The sequence below is a fragment of the Notechis scutatus genome, chromosome 2, assembly GCF_049901735.1.
Source record: "Notechis scutatus isolate UNSWTSFEM ecotype Mainland chromosome 2, rNotScu1.2, whole genome shotgun sequence".
NCBI lineage: Eukaryota > Metazoa > Chordata > Lepidosauria > Squamata > Elapidae > Notechis > Notechis scutatus.
The window spans coordinates 150,593,481-150,614,246 of record NC_142010.1 but is presented as its reverse complement, the minus strand read 5'-3'; the positions used below and the strand labels follow the sequence as shown (position 1 = coordinate 150,614,246).

Sequence of the window (20,766 nt, the reverse complement as noted above, 5' to 3'; positions counted from 1 at the left end):
ATGAATATTATAATAAGTATTCAAAACAAAATTTGGGAGTTAATTTAACTATCATTTGGAACCATGATTCTTGAGTTTCATGATGGCTTATGCATAGAAGACAAGAATTATCCAACATCTTCTTCAAAGCACAGGATATAAAAGCACAGGATATAAAAAAACTAGCGGCCTAGGAGCTTCTCCCATCATTTAGTTTTGTATATGTGAGTTTTATAACCATGTTTATGTCTAGAAGCAGTTTCATCAGGTGATAGTTGTTTAGAAAAAAATCTAAAGTTTTGAGACCATTGGGTTTTTTTTTAATTGTGGGGGTGGTTCTATTTTGGCAAGATGTGCAGATGTACTGTCTTCTGTCCTCAGATGACCCTCGCAGCTTCCATCCTTCCAAAGTCTCCAACCATCCGGGATCTTTCCCAGACAGATCCTCACCTCCCAAGGCCCGAGATCACCTACGTGCCATCTCCAGCAGTCCTGACCGCCGACCAGGCTGGCGAATTTTGCAGCCGGATGTGTACAGTGAGGCCAAGGACCGCAGGAACTCTGTTGCCAGCCCAACCAGGTTGGCCAAAGATGCCGGACGGCTGGTCTGAGCAAATGGGGGAAAAGCAACCCAGCATGGATAAGAGTTTTGTGTGGGCTTAGAAGCCTGATTTTACACACGCAACAAAAATGAGCTGATGGAATTGTGGGATGTAATTATTTTAATATTTTGCTTATAATTCCTGCCCAGCTTTGCAGGTAGTGGAGAAAAGAAGTGAAATAGACTAGATTCTGAGGGCCTGTGGTCTCTTTTGAAAGGATGAGTTCTTTTTGTTTCCCCTCACCCTTTTTTCTTTAACCATACAGAAAAATTTGGAAATCATCTACATGGAAGGATTGTTAAAATAATACCATCCTGGGAGTTTTCTGGCTTGTTCAATTGGCTGTGCAAGCTTGGCCCATTGTGTCCAGATTAGGTGCGTCCAATCTTGGCCATTTTAAGCCTTGCGGACTTCAACTCCCAGAATTCCCCAGCCAGTCATGCTGGGGAATTCTGGGAGTTGAAGTCCAGAAGGCTTATTAAAGTGGCCAAGGTTGTATGCCCTTTGTCAAGATTTCACTTATGGTTAGGAACTAGAGTGGAAATTGGTAACTACAGACAATAAGGGAAGGAGTAGAAAATCCCGTTCAGCTGATATCTTTTCATCTCTCCCTAGAGCTTGTTTTGTGAAGATAAATGGGATTGAACTCTTCCTTCCCAGGAAAACAAACAGGGGGGGGGGAAAAAGCAGCTTAGAGGGCAGCTTTTAAGCTTCTTCTGCCAACCAAGCTGAGCTGCTTGCCTTGGTGACTCAGGCTGTCGGAGCACAATTTTTTTTTGGGGGGGGAACTTGGAATCATCCTTTTAGTCTAAGTGCTTGTCCACATGTGAGCGTGCAACGTGGCTCTTGAAACACGAGGAGCCGAACCCACTTGTTTAAAAAAGGATCCTTGTCTGTTTACACAGCCCCAATCGCACCCTCCCCAGAAGCATGTCCAGTTTTGAGGGCCGGAGCGTCCCAGCAACTCCAGTATTGGCAAGAAACGCGTGCAGTGGAAATCACCAGTTAAGGTAGCCTAAATCCCCTCCCTTCTCTCCTTTTCTCCTGTCTTGTAGGGTTGCTTGTAGACGGCAGGCCTACTGGCAGCGTTTTACTATTTTTTTCTCTATGCAGTAACTAGCAATTTGAAGCACAGTAAATTGTTGCTATACTTTGTGTCAAACTGCACTTAACTGAGGCTTTAAATTCAGGGGTGAGTTGGACAAGGAATCCAAAGGGATATTTGAGGGAATCGGCTGCGGGCAGCAAGAAAAGGTCAAGATCGGTTTTCAAAGATCCTGCAAACTAATCAGGAAGACAGCAGTGCCTCTAACTGCTTTACTCTAGTTTGTGTCATCCAAACTTTTGCTATCCTTGTAATCTTTTTAAGGCACGCACATGGGAGGGAACACTTCAGTATTACTCCCCCAAAGTGGAATGTTTCTGCTTCAACTTCCTACTCTGGGCAATGCCTCAAATTTGGAAGAAGACTTGATATGGCCCTAGTAGTAACACTGTAATGGTAATTCATGCAGGGAATTGAGAACTTACCATCCTTTTCTTTTGGGGGGAGGGTGAGGAATCTTGAATTGCCCCAGTCATGCTGGATGCAGACTTAAACAGCAGTTATCTAACCAAGTCCACCCCCTGACCAAAACAAGTGGACTGAAAAGGAAACAAAGCTAATAGGCACCTCGAGATGCAACAGGTAAAACAACTTCTCTATAGAGCAGGGGTCTCCAACCTTGGCAACTTTAAGACTTGTGGACTTTTAACTCCCAGAATTCCTCAGCCAGCAAAGCTGGGAGTTGAAGTCCACAAGTCTTAAAGTTGCCAAGGTTGGGGACCCCCTGCTCTAGATGGATATTTAGGATGTGCGAGAGATTCTTACTCCCCTTCTCCCAATCATGCATATAATTGTATTTCTTATTTCAAAGCTATCTAGCATAAAATTAAAAGCAATAATTTATCCTCTACTTCGTCCCAGGTTAGAGGCCCCATCTCTCCACTCCCGCCAGTGGTCAGGCAGCCACGATTCCCAGCTTGGCCCTCCCAGCCGGGACACCAGTGCCGACAGAGCTTCCCTCTTTGCTGCTCGGACCCGTCGAAGCAACAGCTCCGAGGCCTTGATTGAACGGGCCCCTTCAGAAGACCCCCTCCTGCCCACTGCCCCTCCGTTTAAGAGTGCTGAGGCCCTGACCCCTTGCCTCTCTGGCCGGACCCCTCGCCCACCTTACAACGATCTCCTCTTGGACTATTACCTAGAACGCCGGAGCTGTGGGGGTGGTGAGCATTTGTCTCGCAGGGACGGGCCCCCACATCTGGAGTGGGGAGCCTTTTCTGAAAGCCCGCTTCAGCGCCGAGCCCGACCCGCTGCCCGCACTAAATCCTGCGGGCCGCTGCTGCCCCCACAGTCCCGCGAGGTTGGCTATGGACCCCCCTTACTTCCTCCGCGCAACTTCCACAAAGCCCTTGCCCTGGAGGGGCTCCGGGACTGGTACTTACGCAACGCTGGAGTTACCCAACGCGGGGCACCGGAGAGACGAGGGCCATCTCAGTCTGTACATCAGCACCTGCGAGGCTACTGTGATCCGGGACCCTCCAACCCCGACGTGGGATATTACGGGGGGCCAGTAATAGGAGGTGGACTGCCTCACTCTGTGAGCTATGCGGGGCAGCCACTCTATGGCAGGTATGCAGCCCGTTTTTTTCCTTTGCCGTGACAAGCTCAGCAGCCCCTCCCCTCTCCCCCTCCCCCTCGCTTGCCTAAGGCCAACCCTGCGCCTCTTCCCTCCGCTCTCCTCCTCTTTCTTTGGCTTCACTCCCCCCTTTTTCCAAACAACGGGGCCGCTTCTCTGGCTGCCAATTCTAAACTGTTTGAAAGGCCTGCCTGTGAGGAAGAGAAGGGAAAGGAAGGAGGCAGGTATCCTTACACAGCAGCTTTCCCTGACTCACCACCCCTTTGCTGGCTGGGGACAATGGGAGTTAAAGTCTGGTGCCTCTGGCCAGTTGCAAGGCTGGTTCTTTGTCATGGATGGCAAAGACCCATTGAATGAACCAAAGGAAACTGGGATGGTGATTAGTGTAGGGTAAACCGGATCCAAAACTGGAGACAAACCAGGAGGGAGGACAAGTATTTTCACTTGTTGCATGACTCCTTTCTGCCCCTTTGTCTAATTCATCTCTCTCTCTCTCTCTCTCTCTCTCTCTCCTTTCTTCCTCTGCTTTACTCTGCTCAGACCTTTTGTGGACCTGCTTTATCTGGAAGATTCTTCTGGCCCTTACAGCTTGGATTCCACAGAGCACCCAACCCCAGGGACGTTGGTTTGATCCCACCCCCCCCCCACTCCCCTTTCCCCCCAAGGGGACCTCCTGTCTTTTTGTTTTCCTTTTTGTTTTCCTTGCTGGTGCCTCTCTTTTTGGGTGTGATGCACCATTGTGGGGAGGGGGGGGGGCTCCCTGCTGGCAGGGTAGGTTTCCACACTGTGTGAGGGTGGGTTGTTGCATGTCATACTGGACCACAGGATGAGGGGAGGGAGGATTGTGGTCCATAGTTCTTCCTACAATTGTTAACCTCCCCCCCCCCCATTTCAGACTTTGTGGGTTGGGTGGGGGGGAAATCTGTGTTTACTGTACTACTTCTCCATAAAAGGGTTTTTCCTGCTGTGGGTGGCGCCCTCTTGTGCTCACTTGGGGAACAGTGCACTGTTACTGCCATGGTGCTCCGTGTTGGGGATTAACCCTGGACCCTGGAATGTATAAATGGAGAGGTTTGTGCAATGTGTGTTTCTTGTGAAATGTTATATAGCACAGATCTGTCATCTTGCTAATAATGAACATCAGTCCTGTAAAAAGTAGAGAGAGAAAAAAAGAGAGAGATCTATCTATACCACTCCTGTTGCCCTCGCTGTGAAAAACTTAAAGAGTTTGCCCTTCAATGTATTGTCCCTTCCTACTCATATCCTGCTCTTGCAAAGCCCCGAATGAGGACAGTAGGGGGTTTGGGAAATGTTTGCAGGATCCATTGGATGAACCTATTTCATGGCCCTGACCTTTCTCCTAGCAGGGGAACTCTACCATAGTGCTGGATTATAGGAATGCAGTGATTGGCTCCACCCATTCAGTTCAGCAATTACCTCTCACCGGGGGGAAAGGGCAAGAAATCCCAGATGAAGGTGTAACACAGTCTGATCCATGGGGTGGGTTATGGGAAAGGACAGCCACTTCCACGTGGCCTTCCCCAAAACTGCTGTGGGCATACCTGCCTGTACCAAAACCCAACTCTCACTGGGAAATGGGTTGCACCAACTTTTAACAGGCAGTGTAACCCTTCATTTTTCTAAAAGTATGGCTGCACACCCTTTTCTGCCTGCTAGGCTGGACTGGTTATTTTCTCCTGTACCTTTCATCTGATATGCTTTCTGCCTTCTCCCCCGATTTTTCCAAAACTTGGAAGGAATATCCTGCCTTTTTTTCCTTTCACTGTAATAATAACCATTATCATCATCATCATCATAATTGTAAAATGTGTGATGGTTTTCCCCTGCTCTCACAATTGCACATAAAAGGAAAAGTCACTTTGTTTAAACTCTGTGCCAATGGAATCCAGGTTCATTCTGGAGCAGAGGGAAGGTGGGAGGTTGAGAGAACCCAAGAGAGGCTCCGGTTTTCTCCCCGTCCCTGTCCCTGGCTGAAGGAACAAGGGCCGTATTGGAGTCACTGTCTTGTGTGTCCTTTTAATATACACTAATGTATAGATTATATATGGGGATCTAAATGTAAAACTGAGCACTGTGCATAAGAGAGAGAAGGTTTCTATAATAAAGATTGTAAACGAGGCCATGATTGTGTGAAAGCTTCATGTCAGGATCAGGGTGGAAACACTACTGGAAAATGACTAGACCAGAGGTCGGCAATCCGCGGCTCTGGAGCCACATGTGGCTCTTTCATCTCTCTGCCGCAGCTCCCTGTTCTGGTCAGCTCCACAATTGATAGGGCTTTCGGTTAGGATAGGTAGAGGAAAAAGGACGCTGCGCTAGGAGACTCTATGGTGGGGGGACTTGACTTCCGGTTGGCTCCAGAATTGAATGGGGGGGGGCTTCTGGTTAGGCCCTTTGTGGCCCTTTTGAGTGTTTAAGGTTGCTGACCCCTGGACTAGACAGCATCTAATCTGTGAGCTTTAAACTTCATTTAGTAACTGGAACACTTGGTGGCTATTTCAGCGTGACTTGCCTTGAAGAATTGCTATGAAAATAAAGCAGACAGAAATGTGCCACAAATGCCTCAAAAGTTTTCCTCCTGGAAGGAAAATGGCTAAAAGAATCTGCCCATTTAATTTGGTTAGGATCATCAAGGGCTACTATTGACTAGGAGGAATCCACTTTGATTATAATAGAATTCAATAATGCACACAACACCTGAAAGAAGAGCATGTTCTTAAAAGTTACCCGCTCACAGAGAATTGAATGGACAGCAGTGGTGTAATCCTCTTAGCTAAACATCAGGGCTTTGCAAATCCTTTGCCTTGTACTTGGGAACATACAGGACTGTGTATGAAGCACCTTTTTTGAAACATTAAAGCTGCTCACATCTTGTGCAGCTGCTTTGACAGCTGTTCCCAACTGTCTTTTTCAGGAAAGGCACTGCACATGCAAAAGTGGTTGTAGAGCAAAAAAGAGAAGAAACACGAGACTACATGAGAGATGGTGTCATGAAAATCACAAGACTTTATTTCCCATATGTAGAGAGTTTAAACTGGTACACTTAAATTGTACAATGCTGTTTGTTTGGTTTCTGAGAAAAAAATTAACTCCATGCTGTTCCCTGGTCTCCCTCATGTGCATCTGGACCTGAATGTTCACCGTACAGATTGGGGCAATGATTCAAAAAAAAAGATCTGTGTATTTTTCTGAAAAGCTCCTTTCATCCAAATTTGAGGATTTCCACATGAGAAGCAATCTTCAAAGCTGACTCTTCTGCAATAAAACTGCATTTACGTACAGACCACAACACCACGAAAAGTTAAAGTAACACTTTAAACCTTCATCTAAACAATCATGATTACAAACAGTTGAAAACCTGTCTCCAATTTTATTGCTAGTTGGAAAGATGTCCTAGTGATTTTGGCACATATAAAAGTATAAAAACAGAGGGAGGCTGCATTCACTTCTGTAATTAACAAGCTTTCAAGACAGAGACATTTGGTGAAACCAGCATTCTCCATCCTTCAACAGACCGTTTGATGGAGGGACACTCTTCACCGCCAGATACATGATTTCTTCCAATCAAACCTCTCACACACACCTCCCAGAGCTGAGCAAATGGAGGGAAAGCCACTTTCCATCTCTTTCAGTAACCCAGCAAGAAATCCCCATACGAAAAGCAACGATCCCTTCAAACTGCAGCTGGAGACATTTTAGTTCCTTCAACTTCAATTAGGGGGTTGGGTTTGTACCTGCATGTTCTACATGCAGCCCCTGAAGCAGGAGGTGTCAAACTCACATTGTCAGGGCGGTGTCACATGACCTATTGGAACTTTTTCCCCCTTTGCTAAACTGGGCGTGGACATGGCCAGCACATGATGCATCCGGCCCGTGGACTGCTTGAGTTTGACTGCCCTGCTCTAAAGAATGAGGGAACATTCACAATCTACCATTGAGGTTATGTATCAATACTTGTTACATAATTTGACTGGATTGTGAGTGATAAAGAACATCTTTCAGAAAAACACAAACTGCAATCTCCCACTTAGAATAAAGCATCTGTTAATTGCTTTCCCTTTCCCCATAATCATCCAGCCTAGTATGCAGACCTACAAACAGTGGCATACATGCTTTGCATCCTCTAGTATGGTTGCAAGAGGCTTAATTGATTCATCCAGGTATGACTTAAGAGGGGAAAAGCCCTTTTAAATGATGCCTCATGACAACTTGGTAGACAATAGTGCCATGTAGTTTCTTACCTACTGCAAAACTATGCAGGCAGGAAGACAAATATAGATACTTATGTCTTAAGCAGAACATCTCTAACTTAATGGCTATATCAAGAATTGCAAACCATATACCAAGAAGTCCTCTGCTAGGATAACCAATGTGGTGCCTCCAGTTGGGTTTGATTATACTCCATACTGCCTAAATACTGACCATATCATGAGAATTCCAATTCCAGCTGCCCCAGTTTGAGCAAACTGATCTCAACCTGATTAACAACTCTTAAAATTTTCTTCCATATTAAAGTGGGAAGCAAAAGCCTGAACAAAGTCAGCAACTCACTTCAAGAGAAGTATCCACTGGTTTCACCCACTGGTCAACTGCATTTTATCACAATGAATTGTATGAATCCAGCTGAAGTGATTAGTTTATGGTGCAAATTGTTTTGCAAATTCAGAAAAACTTTTTGTTGTAACCTGTATAGGTCAGTTTATGATCCATACCTTACATATGTTGAAGCATTTTCCCTTCAAGCTCACCCAAGGGACTTGGGAATTGTTCTAAATACATGAAAAGCCAGTAGTCTAATGAGATTTGATAGCTGAAGTGAGCTATCAAAGATCCTGGCTTGGGAAAAGTAAAACACCCAACAAGCAGCAGATGTCATGAGACACAAAAATTACATCTGGGGTATTGCACATATTCTACCAAGTACAAAGGCAAATTGAAGCTGCCCACATGCAGTTCCAGATGCAGCTCCCCAAACATCCACCCAACCCCACTGATCACTTAAGGCTGAAAAGACTGGAACGAACCAGCCTAAATAGTTTGATCAGACGTTAAGTTAATGCTTGTTATTTCCTGCTAATAGCAAACAAGGACTTTCCAGAAGGCCAAAAAAAACCCTCCAGGAAGTATAGATTCAAAGAACTCCTTTCTTAACTATCATAAAAGCTTAGATGGAAAATCCTTTTAAAGCAAAATTACACATTTAATTATTGCTTCTTTCCATTCTTTTCAAAACAGCATGATCAAAAGAATACGATCAGTATTTTAACACCCCATTTTGTATGTATTGTATACTATTTAGAACTGTGGTTTGGTCTCTTCTCTGAAGTCTTGTACAAGAACCGTCTGAATTCCAAATGACCTGAATAGAGAAGATTGTTATGAGATAAAATATTTTGCATTTGCACATAATGCAAAGCCAGATTTTAGGATTATGATTTGTGATTATGCTTTACACACCCTGTTCTACTAACTATACTGTGCACATTAAGCTAATCTAAAAGTAAACAAATTGAATTGCACTTTATTGCCATTCACGAGTCAAGACAAAGTTTTGAAGTTTCCTAATTTGGTCTTGGAAAGAGACAAAAGTTCTTTTGCTTGTTAAATATACTCAAAAGTAGGGGCAGCTACACACCTTTGAAGTGGAATGTATAGTCTGCAATATCTTATTAAAGTTACCAAATCTGGGCTTCAAAAATATAAACAGATGCTAATATAGGGATTAAAATAAACAAATTACCCATTTGATGCCATTTTGTGGGTTTTTTGCACATCAAATAGTCTCCTTTACCAGCACTTGGGAGTTAGCCTCCCCTTTCGCTCAAAAGCATTCATAAAATAATCCTCTTAAGATTTGCAGATGATTAGCCTTCATCATTCATTCAAAGATTTAGCTAAATCTTCTCCAAATTGGCTTGCTCCCTCCCACTGCCAAACCTCATCCAAGTTGCTTTACTTGCTGCCTCCATCTGAATACCAAGAGCCCAAAACCTCTACAGATGAGGGGACGCAGTCCCAAGAGTAAGCAAGACAATACCCATCCAAACTCCCCCCCCCCCCATTTCAGCCTCAGCTCTGCTACGAACATACGAGAGGGTGGATGGGGGTGGTGCTGAAGCTTTCTGCTCTACAAGGGATAAATGATACTGGCCTAAATAACGGGGTTCCTACACAAAGTAGCCCTAATACTGTTTTCTGAAGCCCTTTGAGCAGCGGCATTATGCAAATAATGAATAATACATTGAAAGCCCACCAATAATAATCCAGCCATCTACAGCCTCCTGCAATTCAAGAAATTCCCAGCTAACTGGAGCATTTGGAAACTGTAGTCTCGACATATCTGGACCATATCTTGTGGGGGAAAAGCTGAATTTAGAACAACACCGATTTCATTTGGTTCTGATTTCAATTTTTGTCCTCTCAACCAGCAACTATGTATTCTAAACCAACAATTGACTACGGAGTTTTTTATAAATTATAGTTTTCTTTCTTTGTGATGCCTTCCTTTCCAAAGCAAAAAAATATTGATTCCAATGGGGAATACTTAACATTAAACTGGAATGTTAGGCTGATTTCAGTCCATCTCCTCTCTTGGCTGTTACCCGGCTGTAGGCCAGGAGTTCTGCTGAGTTTGATGTAAGCTAGAGGCTCTTCCACAGGAACTCACAGCCAGGTTGCTAGATTGAGGCAAGCTGAACAATAAGCACGCAGGCGTCTGTTGGAAGGAAAGAGAGTAGTTCCAGAGGGAATGGAAACCAATGTTGATGGTCTAGGATCCAGCCTCTTGCTCTTGGCCCACAGCTTCTAGGAGCAGCCCCATCGGTGTGCGCTTGAGTCCAATGTTCTCGATTTTGTTCTCAATCTTGTTTTTAAGGCTCCGCAGACGCAGGGAGGCATGGATGAGGCTCACTGCAAGGGAAAGAGGGGGGGGTGTATTTATACTCATTGGTAACAGAGGAATAGGCAGAACCACCTCCTCCCACTTCACACCAGAACCTCACTCTATTCCCCTGAGGGCAACGGAGTTATCCTCCGGAATGGAAGGTCATTCTGCATAAATTCCTTCACTGGGAGAAGATGCAAGATTGGGAATCCCTGATCCTTCAAATCAGTTTCATTTTTATAAAAGGGAGACAGGGAGGAAGAGAGCCAACCAGAGTCTGCAAACCCAAACAAGCCTGCAAGCCAAGCTGTCAGCTTTCAGTTCCCTGTTTATAAAAGAAAACAATTAAAAAAAAAAAAACCCTCTCTTTGCGTTCCTGCTCAGAGAATGGCATATAATAAAGAGGATTAAAAGCAGTGCCACCTAAAGTGCTACCGTTTCTTCACTCCTGTAAATCATGCAACTTGTTTTAAATGTTTGAAGCCTGAACAAAACTCTCTCCCCCATCTTCTGTCTAAATGAAGCCATGTGCAGCATTTGGGTTGCAGCATAAGATGGGAAAACCAGAGCCGCTCCTGGCTGCAGGAGCGTTTGGCAGCAACGGGCTCTGTGTTTTCATATTGATCCGTACCGCAGGAAGAGAGAAACATGTTCTCTCATGCTAAATGAAATCCAATTCTCTTTGCTTGCATGTCTCAACAAAACCCACCCTTGGAAAAATTCTGTCCACGCCATATTCTGAGAATAAAACAGGTGTTCTGCACAAACCTAAACAGATTGGGAACAGACGCAAGGAACAGCAGGCATACTGGCTGTACGGATGCTGCACAGCCTTCCCACATATACAATTCAAGGTGCTGGTTGTCACCTTTAAAGCCCTTTATGGCTTGGGTCCAGATTATCTGAGGAAACATCTCTTGCCAGTGACATCTACCTGACCCATTAGAGCGAGGAGACAGGGAATGTTGCGGGTCCCACCCCTGAGGGAGATACACCAGGTGGGACCCAGAAGAAGGGCCTTCTCTGTGGTGGCTCCATCTCTCTGGAACATCATTCCCCCAGAGATTAGAATTGCCCCCTCATTAATACTATTCCGAAAGGCACTGAGGACCTTGTTTTGCAGGTGGGCCTGGGGAACCCATCAAATGGCTAGTGTGATCCACTGTCTTCGGGGTGGGGGGGTGGGAGTTGGTTTTTGTTTTGTTTTTTGCTTTCCCAAATTTTGTTCTATTGTACTTTACTAATTTATTTCATTCTTTTTGTTAGTTCTTATTGTTTTTATTTTTATTTTTTGTTTGAAGTATGATTTTACATTGGGTAAGCCGCCTCGAGTCGCCATGGGCGAATAGGCGGCAATACAAATCAAATCAAATCAAACAAACAAATAAATAAATAAATAAAAAATATGCCCTCAGCTGGGAACTCACACATTATGGGCAGAGCGATGAAAATCAAGAAGGTGGCAGAGCCTTCGAAAAGGGACACCAGGAAATACGCAGAACCAAGGATAGCAAAGAAACACGTGCCAGGGTAATTCCGCCGGAAGCGTCGTACGGAAGGCTTGTTCTCAGCTGCCCACACGAATCCTCCAAACAGCAGGCCTATGAAGAGGCAGCTTAGCAGAATCAGCATGGGTTGGAAGTACCTGCGAACGAGACCCCAAAGTCAGTCTTCACTTCAGCCCACAAGGGAGCACCATCTGCAATCCTCACGTGCATTCAATCCAGATTCCAGAAGATGTTTTGGGTGGCCCACTCTGAGGCCCCTCTATAGTTGCAGGATGGTTTGGGGTTTCCTAAACACCTGGAGTGAGGGAAAAGGATGAGGAACATAGTTAGGGCCTGGATATCTCTGAGCTGAGTGTCCCTCTAGTGCGGGGGCATGAAGCTCACGGGGTCACAGCGTCGTCATGTGATGTATCGGGACTTTTTTTTCTCCTTTGCTAAATTGGGCGTGGGCAGCATGTGACACATCCGGTCCACAGGCCGGGAGTTTGACAGCCCTGCTCTAGTGCAGCAGTCTCCAACCTTGGCGACTTTAAGCGAAGCCGGCTGAGGAATTCTGGGAGTTGAAGTCCACCAGTCTTAGAGTTGCCAAGGTTGGAGACTCCCTGCTCTAGTGCATTTGCTGAGGGTCCCAAATCTGATGGCACCTATCAAATGGGAGACTGTTCCAAAGAGCCAGCCCTATATGGAAAAATGCTTCTAGGTTTTGTTCCCCTTGAACAAAAGGGAATGAAGCTAGTTTTCTTCCTGAAAACAGGGAATAGCTGTTGAGGTAATTCCCTGTTAGGAGAATGAGTGCACACAGGGAGACGTAGTGAGAGTGATGTTGAATAACACACAACCAGCACACAGATACACTGAATAGTAAAATGTAGGTTTTACTTCCAGTAAACGGTTAAGCAAAGTCCAGCAAGCAGTCCAAGTCATACACGGTTAAAGCAGTCAGTATTTAGTCCAGGGATAATCCAAATAACAAAGTCCAGTATCATAAACAGTTCAGTAACAGGCTTACAGCAATCCAAGAAGAATGACAATCAGCAACAGTCAATAGGGAAGAATGCAGGAACCAAGAACATCAAACATCAGAACAACTAGCAATTAACAACAACAGAACAACCCAGGTTTCTGGCTCCATCTTATGGCTGTTTGAGGAACCACACCCAATTACAATTTTAGCATTCCCTTATGGAGACTGTATTAAATGTCTATCCTGGTTTATATATTTCCAACCCAACTGTTAGGTGACTATCAATTCCTAACAATAGCCAACGGCTTTTTCTGCACAATCAGATCTGCAGGCCAACTCCAGTGATGAGAAGTGGTGCTGCAATTAACTTGGAGCCAAGCTATAAAGGGCTTTTATGCACTAAAACCAGCAGTTTAAATTCAACTTGGAACTTACTAAGGAGCCTATGGAGGGACTTCAATGCAACTGGGAGCACCTGGGCATTTGATACCTACTGAAAGTTTGGGTTCGTCTCAAAAGGCAGCCCTATGTACCGGTACAGTGGTGGGATTCAATATTTTTTTACTACTGATTCTGTGGGCATGGCTTGGTGGGCGTGGCAGGGAAAGGATACTGTAAAATCCCCATTCCTTCCCCACCCCACTAACCTGCTTTCCAGCTCTGTTCTCCTGTGCAGGACAACAAAAGAAGACCCAGCCAATCAGCTGGGACTCGGGAGGCAGAGAATAGATGGGGGCAGGGCCAGTTAGAGGTGGGATTTGCCGGTTCTCTGAACTACTCCAAATTTCCGCTACCGGTTCTCCAGAACTGGTCAGAACCTGCTGATTACTCCCTCTGACCAGTACCAATACAAGTAGTCTTTGACTTATGGCCAAGGCTGTTGTTGAATCATGCCTGCTTTTATGAGCTTTTTTGCTCAGGTTGTCAAATCAATCAATCGCTGCAGTTATTCTGTGAATCACACAGTCCTTAATCGAATCCGGCTGCCTCCACCGACTTTCAGAAACGGCAATTGTGCGTGACCTTGGGAGGCTGGAACCATTGTGAATACATGCTGATTGCCAAGGGCCTAAATTTTGATCCCATGACCGTGGCACGCTTGTAAATGAAAAGAGCGGTCATAAGTCACTCTTTTCAGTGCTGTCGTATCTTTGAATGGTCGCTATGCTTGTCAGTCAAGGATTACCCAAACAGTGTGTTGCTCCAATAGAAAGAGGAGGATGAGGGCAATGAGCTAAACCAGGGGTGTCCAACCTTGGCAACTTTAAGACTTGTGGACTTCAACTCCCAGAGTTCCTCAGCCAGCAAAGCTGGCTGAGGAACTCTGGGAGTTGAAGTCCACAGGTCTTAAAGTTGCCAAGGTTGGACACCCCTGAGCTAAACTGTAGCAAGGTCCTTACGTCCAGGTATAAGCTGGCACACAAGCTAAAACTTGGGAAAAGCTCCCCCAAACCACAGCTCCCACCAGCTATTTCAACAAGAGATCTCCCTGGGGGCTCCACATTGACAAAGATTGAATAATGGCAGAGAGAACTGACATCCGTGGTACAGGTAGAGGTACTCGACTTACAACCGTTCATTTATTAACCAGTTGAAGTTACAACTGCACTGACGTTGCAGCGTCCCTGTGGTCACATGATCAAAACTCACACGCTTGGCAACTGGCATGTGTATTTATGACGGTTGCAGCGTCCGGGGGGGTCACGTGGTCATCTTTTACGACCTTCTGACAAGCAAAGTCAATGGGGAAGCCAGATTCACTTAACAACGGAAGTGATTCATTTAATAACTGCGGCAAGAAAGGTTCAGAGATGGGGATTCAGCCAGTTCTGGAAAACCAGTAGTGGAAATTTTGAGTTGTTCGGAGAACCGGCAAATCCCACCTCTGACTGGAGAATTTACAGTATCCTTCCCCTGCCAGGCCCACCAAGCCACGCCCACAAAACCAGTAATAAAAATTTTTTTGGAATCCCACCAGGTTGTAAAATGGAACAAAACTCACTTAACCGTCATTCTTAGCAACAGAACATTGGGACTCAATTGTGGTCATAAGTCCAGGACTATCTGTAGTCCTGGACTTATGACCATTCACACTCAGTTACCATTTGAAGTTACAATTACTCTGAACAAAGGGACCTACGATGGGTGGCTTAAGTTAAAACTGTTGCAGAGCCTCCGTAGTCCCATGGACAAAATGTGGGCACGGGAGCAGCCGAGCTCCATCCTTACAACTGCAGGGCCATTTCAACTTACCCCCCGATCCCTGCCCTTTGGTCCTCCTGCTGCCCTGTGCTTTGCTTCTCCAGCTGCTCTTGTCTTCTTGCTCCTGCTGTTGACAAGGCGCCCCCGGCCTGGCCTGGCCACTGCTGGGCATGTCTGGTTTTCTTCCCCTGGTCGTGCCCAGCCGTTTCCTCAGGAGACCTGGGGAAGATGGCCTCGGGCAGCCGACAGCTGCTTCCCAAAGAGCCAGGTTGGCCAGGCCTCAGCAGCGGGAGCAAGCAAGGCAACGAAGAACTGCTGGGATGGTTGAGAGCCCAAGGTGGCAGCGGAGGGCAGAGTGGTGAAGGTAGGCCAGCTGTAGCTTTGCCCTGTAACTGGACCAGCTGTAGCTTTGCGCTGTGCTTTGGGGGCCAAGGTGGGAGTGGGCTTCATCCTGCAGTGCAGCTCAAGAACTACAGTACACCCCGAATTCCCCTGGTACCACACTGTGGGTTAGGGTTGGGCTTCACACTGCTTTTCACAGTCCCCAAACCACAGGCCGGCACCAAAGCTCAGCTGCAGCCCAGCCCAAGAGCAAAATATAACGGGGTTCCTTGGTGCACCCTGATTCTAGTCTAGGGTCACAAAAAGCAGTGCAAAGTCTAGCCTCAGGCCAGCCCTGGGAATAAAACACAAAGGAATACACCACACACCAAAGGTGGTATTCGGCAGATTCTGACCGGTTCTGGAGAACCGGTAGCGGAAATTTTGAGTAGTTCACAGAACCTCCTCTGACGGGAGATTTTACAGTATCCTTCCCCTGCCAGGCCCAGCAAGCCACACCCACAGAACCTGGTAGTAAAAAAAATGGAATCCCACCACTGCCACACACTGCAGCTCTGGGGCTGCAAAAGGCCCAGGTTGACCCTACAACTAGGCCAGGCATGCCTCGCCAGCACCAGGAAGAAGTTGGTGAAGGACAGCAGAAGACAGGGGGGGGGGGGGCACTGAAGCTGGGCCTGGGGCACCCGGGGCTTCCTGAGGTGTGTCAAGCACCTCCAGTTCCACACAATTCAGGGTCTGTTTGCCGCCCTGTCAAGCAGGGTGCACGGAGGACAAACGGAAGAGATGGGGAGATAGGCATATTTTTTTTTTTGGGGGGCGGGATATAGAAGCAGTCCCTTGCCAAGGCTTGGAGGCACGAAGCCCAGAATGGCTTGGATTGGGGTGGGTCCTCAGCTTGTGATTGGTGGACTTCACTTAATACTGTAGGTCAGGGGTCCCCAAACTTGGCAACTTTAAGACTTGTGGACTTCAACTCCCAGAATTCTCCAGCCACCTATGCTTAAAGCAAAGCTGGCTGAGGAATTCTGGGAGTTGAAGTCCACAAGTCTTAAAGTTGCCAAGTTTGCAGAACTCTGCTATAGGTATTCTCAACTTACAACCCCAATTGAGCCCCAAATTTCTGTTGCTAAGTGAAACATTTGTCAACAGAGTTTCCCCCCGTTTTATGAATTTTCTTGCCATAGTTGTTCAGTAAATCACTGCAGTTGGTAAATGAGTAACAAAGTTGTTAAGTGAAACTGGTTTCCCCCCCTTTGACTTTGAACTGTTGTAGGTCGAGGACTACCGGTAACAGCAATGGGAGGTGCTGGGACTGCCATCACTAAGCCTACAGTCATATGACGTTGTGCTTTACGACTACCTCACTTAGTGACAGAAACTCCATTCCCAATTATGGCCTTACATTGAGAACTACCGGCACTCAAGGGTGTCACCCCACCACTACTTGAAGGGGCATGTGGAAGACCATTGTTATTTCAAGCGGCTTAGGAGCATATTTTGATATCTTCTTCACATTAAGAAGGTTTAGAGCAGGGTGTCCAACCTTGGCAACTTTAAGACTTGTGGACTTCAACTCCCAGAATTCCTCAGCCAGCAAAGCTGGCTGAGGAATTCTAGGAGTTGAAGTCCACAAGTCTTAAAGTTGCCAAGGTTGGACACCCCTGGTTTAGAGCTTGTTCCCAGTTTGGCTATTCTTTTAACTGAATAAAGGAGGGGAAGAAATCTCCATGTAGCTTCAAAGCTGTTCTCACTGTGAAAGCGTCAGACTTTTGATTCCCATGCCAGAGTCACATGTCATGCAGTCAAGGGCAGGCCTTACAGTGTTCTAACCATAACAGGGCCTTGAAGTCACGGTGACAGGTTTTGATAAAAATCTCAGGGTTGCTGTTGTTTGCCTGGAGCACGGAACTGGGTACTATGGAAATTGGCCACCCTTCATGCACCTCTGGTATTAGGAAGGAGCTCCTAGGAGCTTATAAGAGATTTGAATATTATCCTGCTTGGTATGTATGCTTTTTCTGTTATGTTTTTTTAATCTGTTTGCTTTAGCTAATAATAAAGTTTAAAATCCCTTTATTTACATTGTTTCTGATTGTAAAAGAACCAGTTGCATGGGCACCTGATCACTTGGAAAAACACTACTGACTAGAATCATCCTCTAAAGCAGTGATCCCCAACCTTTACGCCGCGCCCGGCACGGCATCAGCTGGGCGCCGCGCCCGGTACCGCATCAGCTGGGCGCCGCGCCCGGTACGGCATCAGCTGGGCGCCGCCATCTTTTTTGATGAAAAAGTGCTTCCGGTGACCTTTCTACCCGGAAAAGCTCACCGAGCGCTGGCGCCGCCATCTTTTTTTTATGAAACGTGCTTCCGGTGACCTTTCTACCCGAAAAGCTCACCGGAAGCACTTTTTCATCAAAAAGATGGCGGCGCCTAAAAATACCATAAGATGGCTCCAATCCACCCATGATGATCCAAAAGATCTCAAAGTCCAGTGAGAAAAGGGCCACGACAGATACACCAGTCCCATACAAGGGACAGTGACCAAAGCTGTTTCAGTCACATGCCTGAGCCTAAACTTTGACTGATAAAGAGTCCACACAATTCCGTTTTTGAAGAGCTATGAAAACAGTTTTTCAGAGAGGCATTTGCAGACGCCTGAAGATTCTGCTGCCTGGGGACAGGTGAGGATTATCTTGTATTACATTTATGCTTGCGTAGACTCTCTCACGTTGTAGTTTTAAATTTGAGTACCAAAATTTAGGACGATGCTCCAATTTGCCATCTTCCAGATCAGGGGTTTCCAACCTTGGCAACTTGAAGACTTGGGGACTTCAACTCCCAGAGTTCCTCAGCTGGCTGAGGAACTCTGGGAGTTGAAGTCCCCAAGTCTTCAAGTTTGCCTAGGTTGGAGACCCGTGTTCCAGATGCTTTATGATTACATCACTTGCAGTTGCCCCACCCCAGGATCATTAAAGACACAGAAACCTCTTGGGATTGGTGTTCAAAATTGCAGGAGCAATGGGTTTGTTTGTTTTTTAAGTGGCCATTTTTCCACTTACATCACTTTTTCCCTTCCAAAGATTGAAGCAGGGATTGTTCTTAGTTTCCGTATAACACCTTTGGAAGATGAAATGTCTTCTCCTAAGGAGCTCAGATTTCAATACAGGTAGTCCTTGACTTATGACCACAATTATGCCCCAAATTTCTGTTGCTAAGCTTCCCCATCTTAGTTCGGCCTTTCGCCTTCCACCAACCAAGCCTGCCTATTGTTCGATATCCGAGTCTCCCCCGCACGACCCCCGCCTCTCCCTCCGGACTCTGCACAATGCCTCCCGGCCCTGCTCCGCCCGCCGCCGTGGCACTCACCCGCCCAGCAGCAGCCCCACGCCCAGCAGTAGCAGATAATTGCTTTGGTAGTACAGGAGGTTGTTAATCACGCGATTGTGCCAGCGCTGCAGGTCCCGCACGTCCGGGGCAGCCAAGCGAGTGGAGCCCAGGAGAAAATCATCCAGCGCCCGAATTGGGGGGAACCGCACCTCGGACATCTTCTCTCGCTCGGGGCGGGAGGAACTACCACCCCCACAATGCATTGCGGCGACAGACCCTGCCAGCAGGAAGACATGGAAACTGGAATGCCGCGGAGGAGGAGTGGAGCGGGGCGTCGCCTTTAGCGGCCGCTGGAGTTGCTTTCTTTTCCTGGGCTTCTGTAACTCCCCGGGGCTTTAATCGCCTCATAGCGATAAGAAAGATGCGACTCCTCCAAGGAAACATTGGGGACTTTCTACAAAGACCTGCAGGCAACTATAGAAGCTACTTTATACTGATACAATAAGCTAGGCTCCCTGAAAAGTCCGGCGTGGTTTTTGAAAAGAATTGGGATGGGCCAAATAAACGAAAGGAAATGAGATCCCTTTTGTTGCTTCTTCTGCTATATACCGGTAATCTTAAAGATTAAATGGATTGATAGATCAATGACTCCCAACACCTTACCAGAGGCAAAAACTTTTATTACAGCATCTCCTAGATACGGCCATCAGGCTTCTCTTTTAATGCCTCCAGTAAAACAAAGTCCACCACAGCTCCACTATTGGGTACAGTTAGGATTTTTCTGATTTTAAACCAAAGCCCACTTGATACGTGAATGTGTTTTTTGTCCTGTTTTTGGAGTAAGTCTAAAAATCTTGCCTTTTCTACATGGCAGCTCTTCAGAAACATGGAGGCAACCATTGCATCTCTCCATTGCCTCCTCTTCTCCAGCTAGGTGGCTCCAATGTGTTTTTCCTTTCCTCTTGATTGCTCTCCTCTGGAAATGCTTCAGCTTGTCAATCTCCTTTCTAAAATGCAATGTCTGGAACTGGATATAACATTCTAGTGTGTCCTGAGCAATACACAACAGAAAGGAAGATAGCTTGTTTCTCTTGATCCTGATAGTGTTCTTCGGTTGATGAGGCTGGCTTTGCTTTTTTGTTTTCAGCTGCACCACATCTATCTCTGGCTCAACTCATGATCCCCGAAGATCCCCCAAATCCTTTTTGGCCTGTGATGCTGTGGTCCTCCATCTTCTACCTCTGATTTTTTTTCACCTTACTGACTTCCACCCAATGTTCTAACTTTTGGAGATTCTCCTGAATCTTGATACTGTCCGGTAAGCTTTTAGTTCTTGTGTGATCAACACACATCGGAGAAGGGGACAGTCATGGGAAATACACAATAAATAAATGGCAGTGCTGGGATTGGAAGGTTGCATTTTTGCTTTGCATCATTGCAGTCCCATTCGTGTCTGGTCTTTCTTTTTCCAGAAACATCATTCCATTTGTAAGGTGCTCACATTTAGCTTACTGTATATATTGGAATCTGATCGTGTCAGTAATCACTCTCAGCTCCCATTATTGCTCACAGAAGGGGTTTCTTTCCACAATGACTCTCCTACATGTATGACATCAAACCATAGGGAAGTTTTAATGTAGTATGATGTGCAAATGCATCCAAAGTTGAATGTCCCTCAAGTGCTAAGAAAATAGTCAGCAAATTTTTCAGACAGTGAACAGTGCTGTAAGATTTCTACTGCTATGACAGAATTGAATTTAATCAATATACAAATAAAATGTTAGCTTTTTTGAAAAAGAAAATAAAAAATAAAAAGTCCAAAAATCTCACCAAATCTTATTGCTTTTTAATCTTATAAAAATTCTTGTAAGACAATAGAGAGGTTGGGAGATGTGACTTCAAAAAATTCTGGCCAGTGTTTATTAATTAGAATGGCAGGGGAGGCATTCACAATGGTAGTTATGAGTACTGTGTTGTATTTATATAACTAGTACAATAATATTGGTATAGGGAGAGATCAGAAAGAAGTCAGTAGAAAAGGGAAATAATAATTTAAAGCCACACAATTCATATGATATATGGATGTTATCAGTTTAAATTAGACAAAGAGTATCTGTGTGATTGATATTCTGCTCTTAAAACTACTTGCTCTTATAGAAGTAATAAGGCATCTAGTTCACTCTAGCCTTTTTCCTCTAGAAAAAAGGATGGGTTGCTATCTGGTCTTCTCCAATGAAGGATTTCATAAAGAATGATAT

The 20,766-nt window shown here is 45.7% G+C and overlaps 2 protein-coding genes across 16 annotated transcripts in view; one reads left to right on the top strand and one right to left on the bottom strand.

The window, feature by feature from the left end:
- Positions 1-9,028, top strand: part of CCDC120 (coiled-coil domain containing 120) — a 45,801-nt gene extending 36,773 nt beyond the window's left edge. For 10 of the 15 annotated variants that reach the window (XM_087956732.1, XM_087956730.1, XM_087956728.1 and 7 more), the window contains 4 exons: positions 361-559; positions 1,487-1,591; positions 2,548-3,252; positions 6,195-9,028. In XM_087956732.1, coding sequence (XP_087812858.1) covers positions 361-559; positions 1,487-1,591; positions 2,548-3,252; positions 6,195-6,327 — 1,142 coding nt within the window. In that variant the 3' untranslated portion in view covers positions 6,328-9,028. Of the gene's footprint in view, positions 1-360; positions 560-1,486; positions 1,592-2,547; positions 3,253-3,799; positions 5,399-6,194 lie in introns of those variants that run through there. The other 5 variants (XM_087956735.1, XM_087956734.1, XM_087956733.1 and 2 more) reach the window with 1 other exon arrangement.
- On the bottom strand, positions 6,264-18,786 carry PRAF2 (PRA1 domain family member 2). Its single transcript, XM_026676333.2, has 3 exons — positions 18,548-18,786; positions 11,591-11,808; positions 6,264-10,189 (listed from the first exon to the last, which is right to left on the bottom strand). The coding sequence occupies exons 1-3, from the start codon at positions 18,769-18,771 to the stop codon at positions 10,050-10,052; spliced, it is 582 nt and encodes a 193-aa protein (XP_026532118.2). The 5' UTR covers positions 18,772-18,786; the 3' UTR covers positions 6,264-10,049.
- Positions 18,787-20,766: the final 1,980 nt, after the last annotated feature.

Excerpts from the sequence above, each read along its gene's own strand:
- PRAF2 (XM_026676333.2), bottom strand. The coding sequence starts at position 18,771 with ATGCATTGTGGGGGTGGTAGTTCCTCCCGCCCCGAGCGAGAGAAGATG. Across the intron at positions 11,809-18,547 it reads GTGGGGCTGCTGCTGGGCGG|GTACTTCCAACCCATGCTGA; the intron begins GTGAGTGCCACG and ends TCTCGTTCGCAG. Across the intron at positions 10,190-11,590 it reads CATCGCTCTGCCCATAATGT|TGAGCCTCATCCATGCCTCC; the intron begins GTGAGTTCCCAG and ends TTTCCCTTGCAG.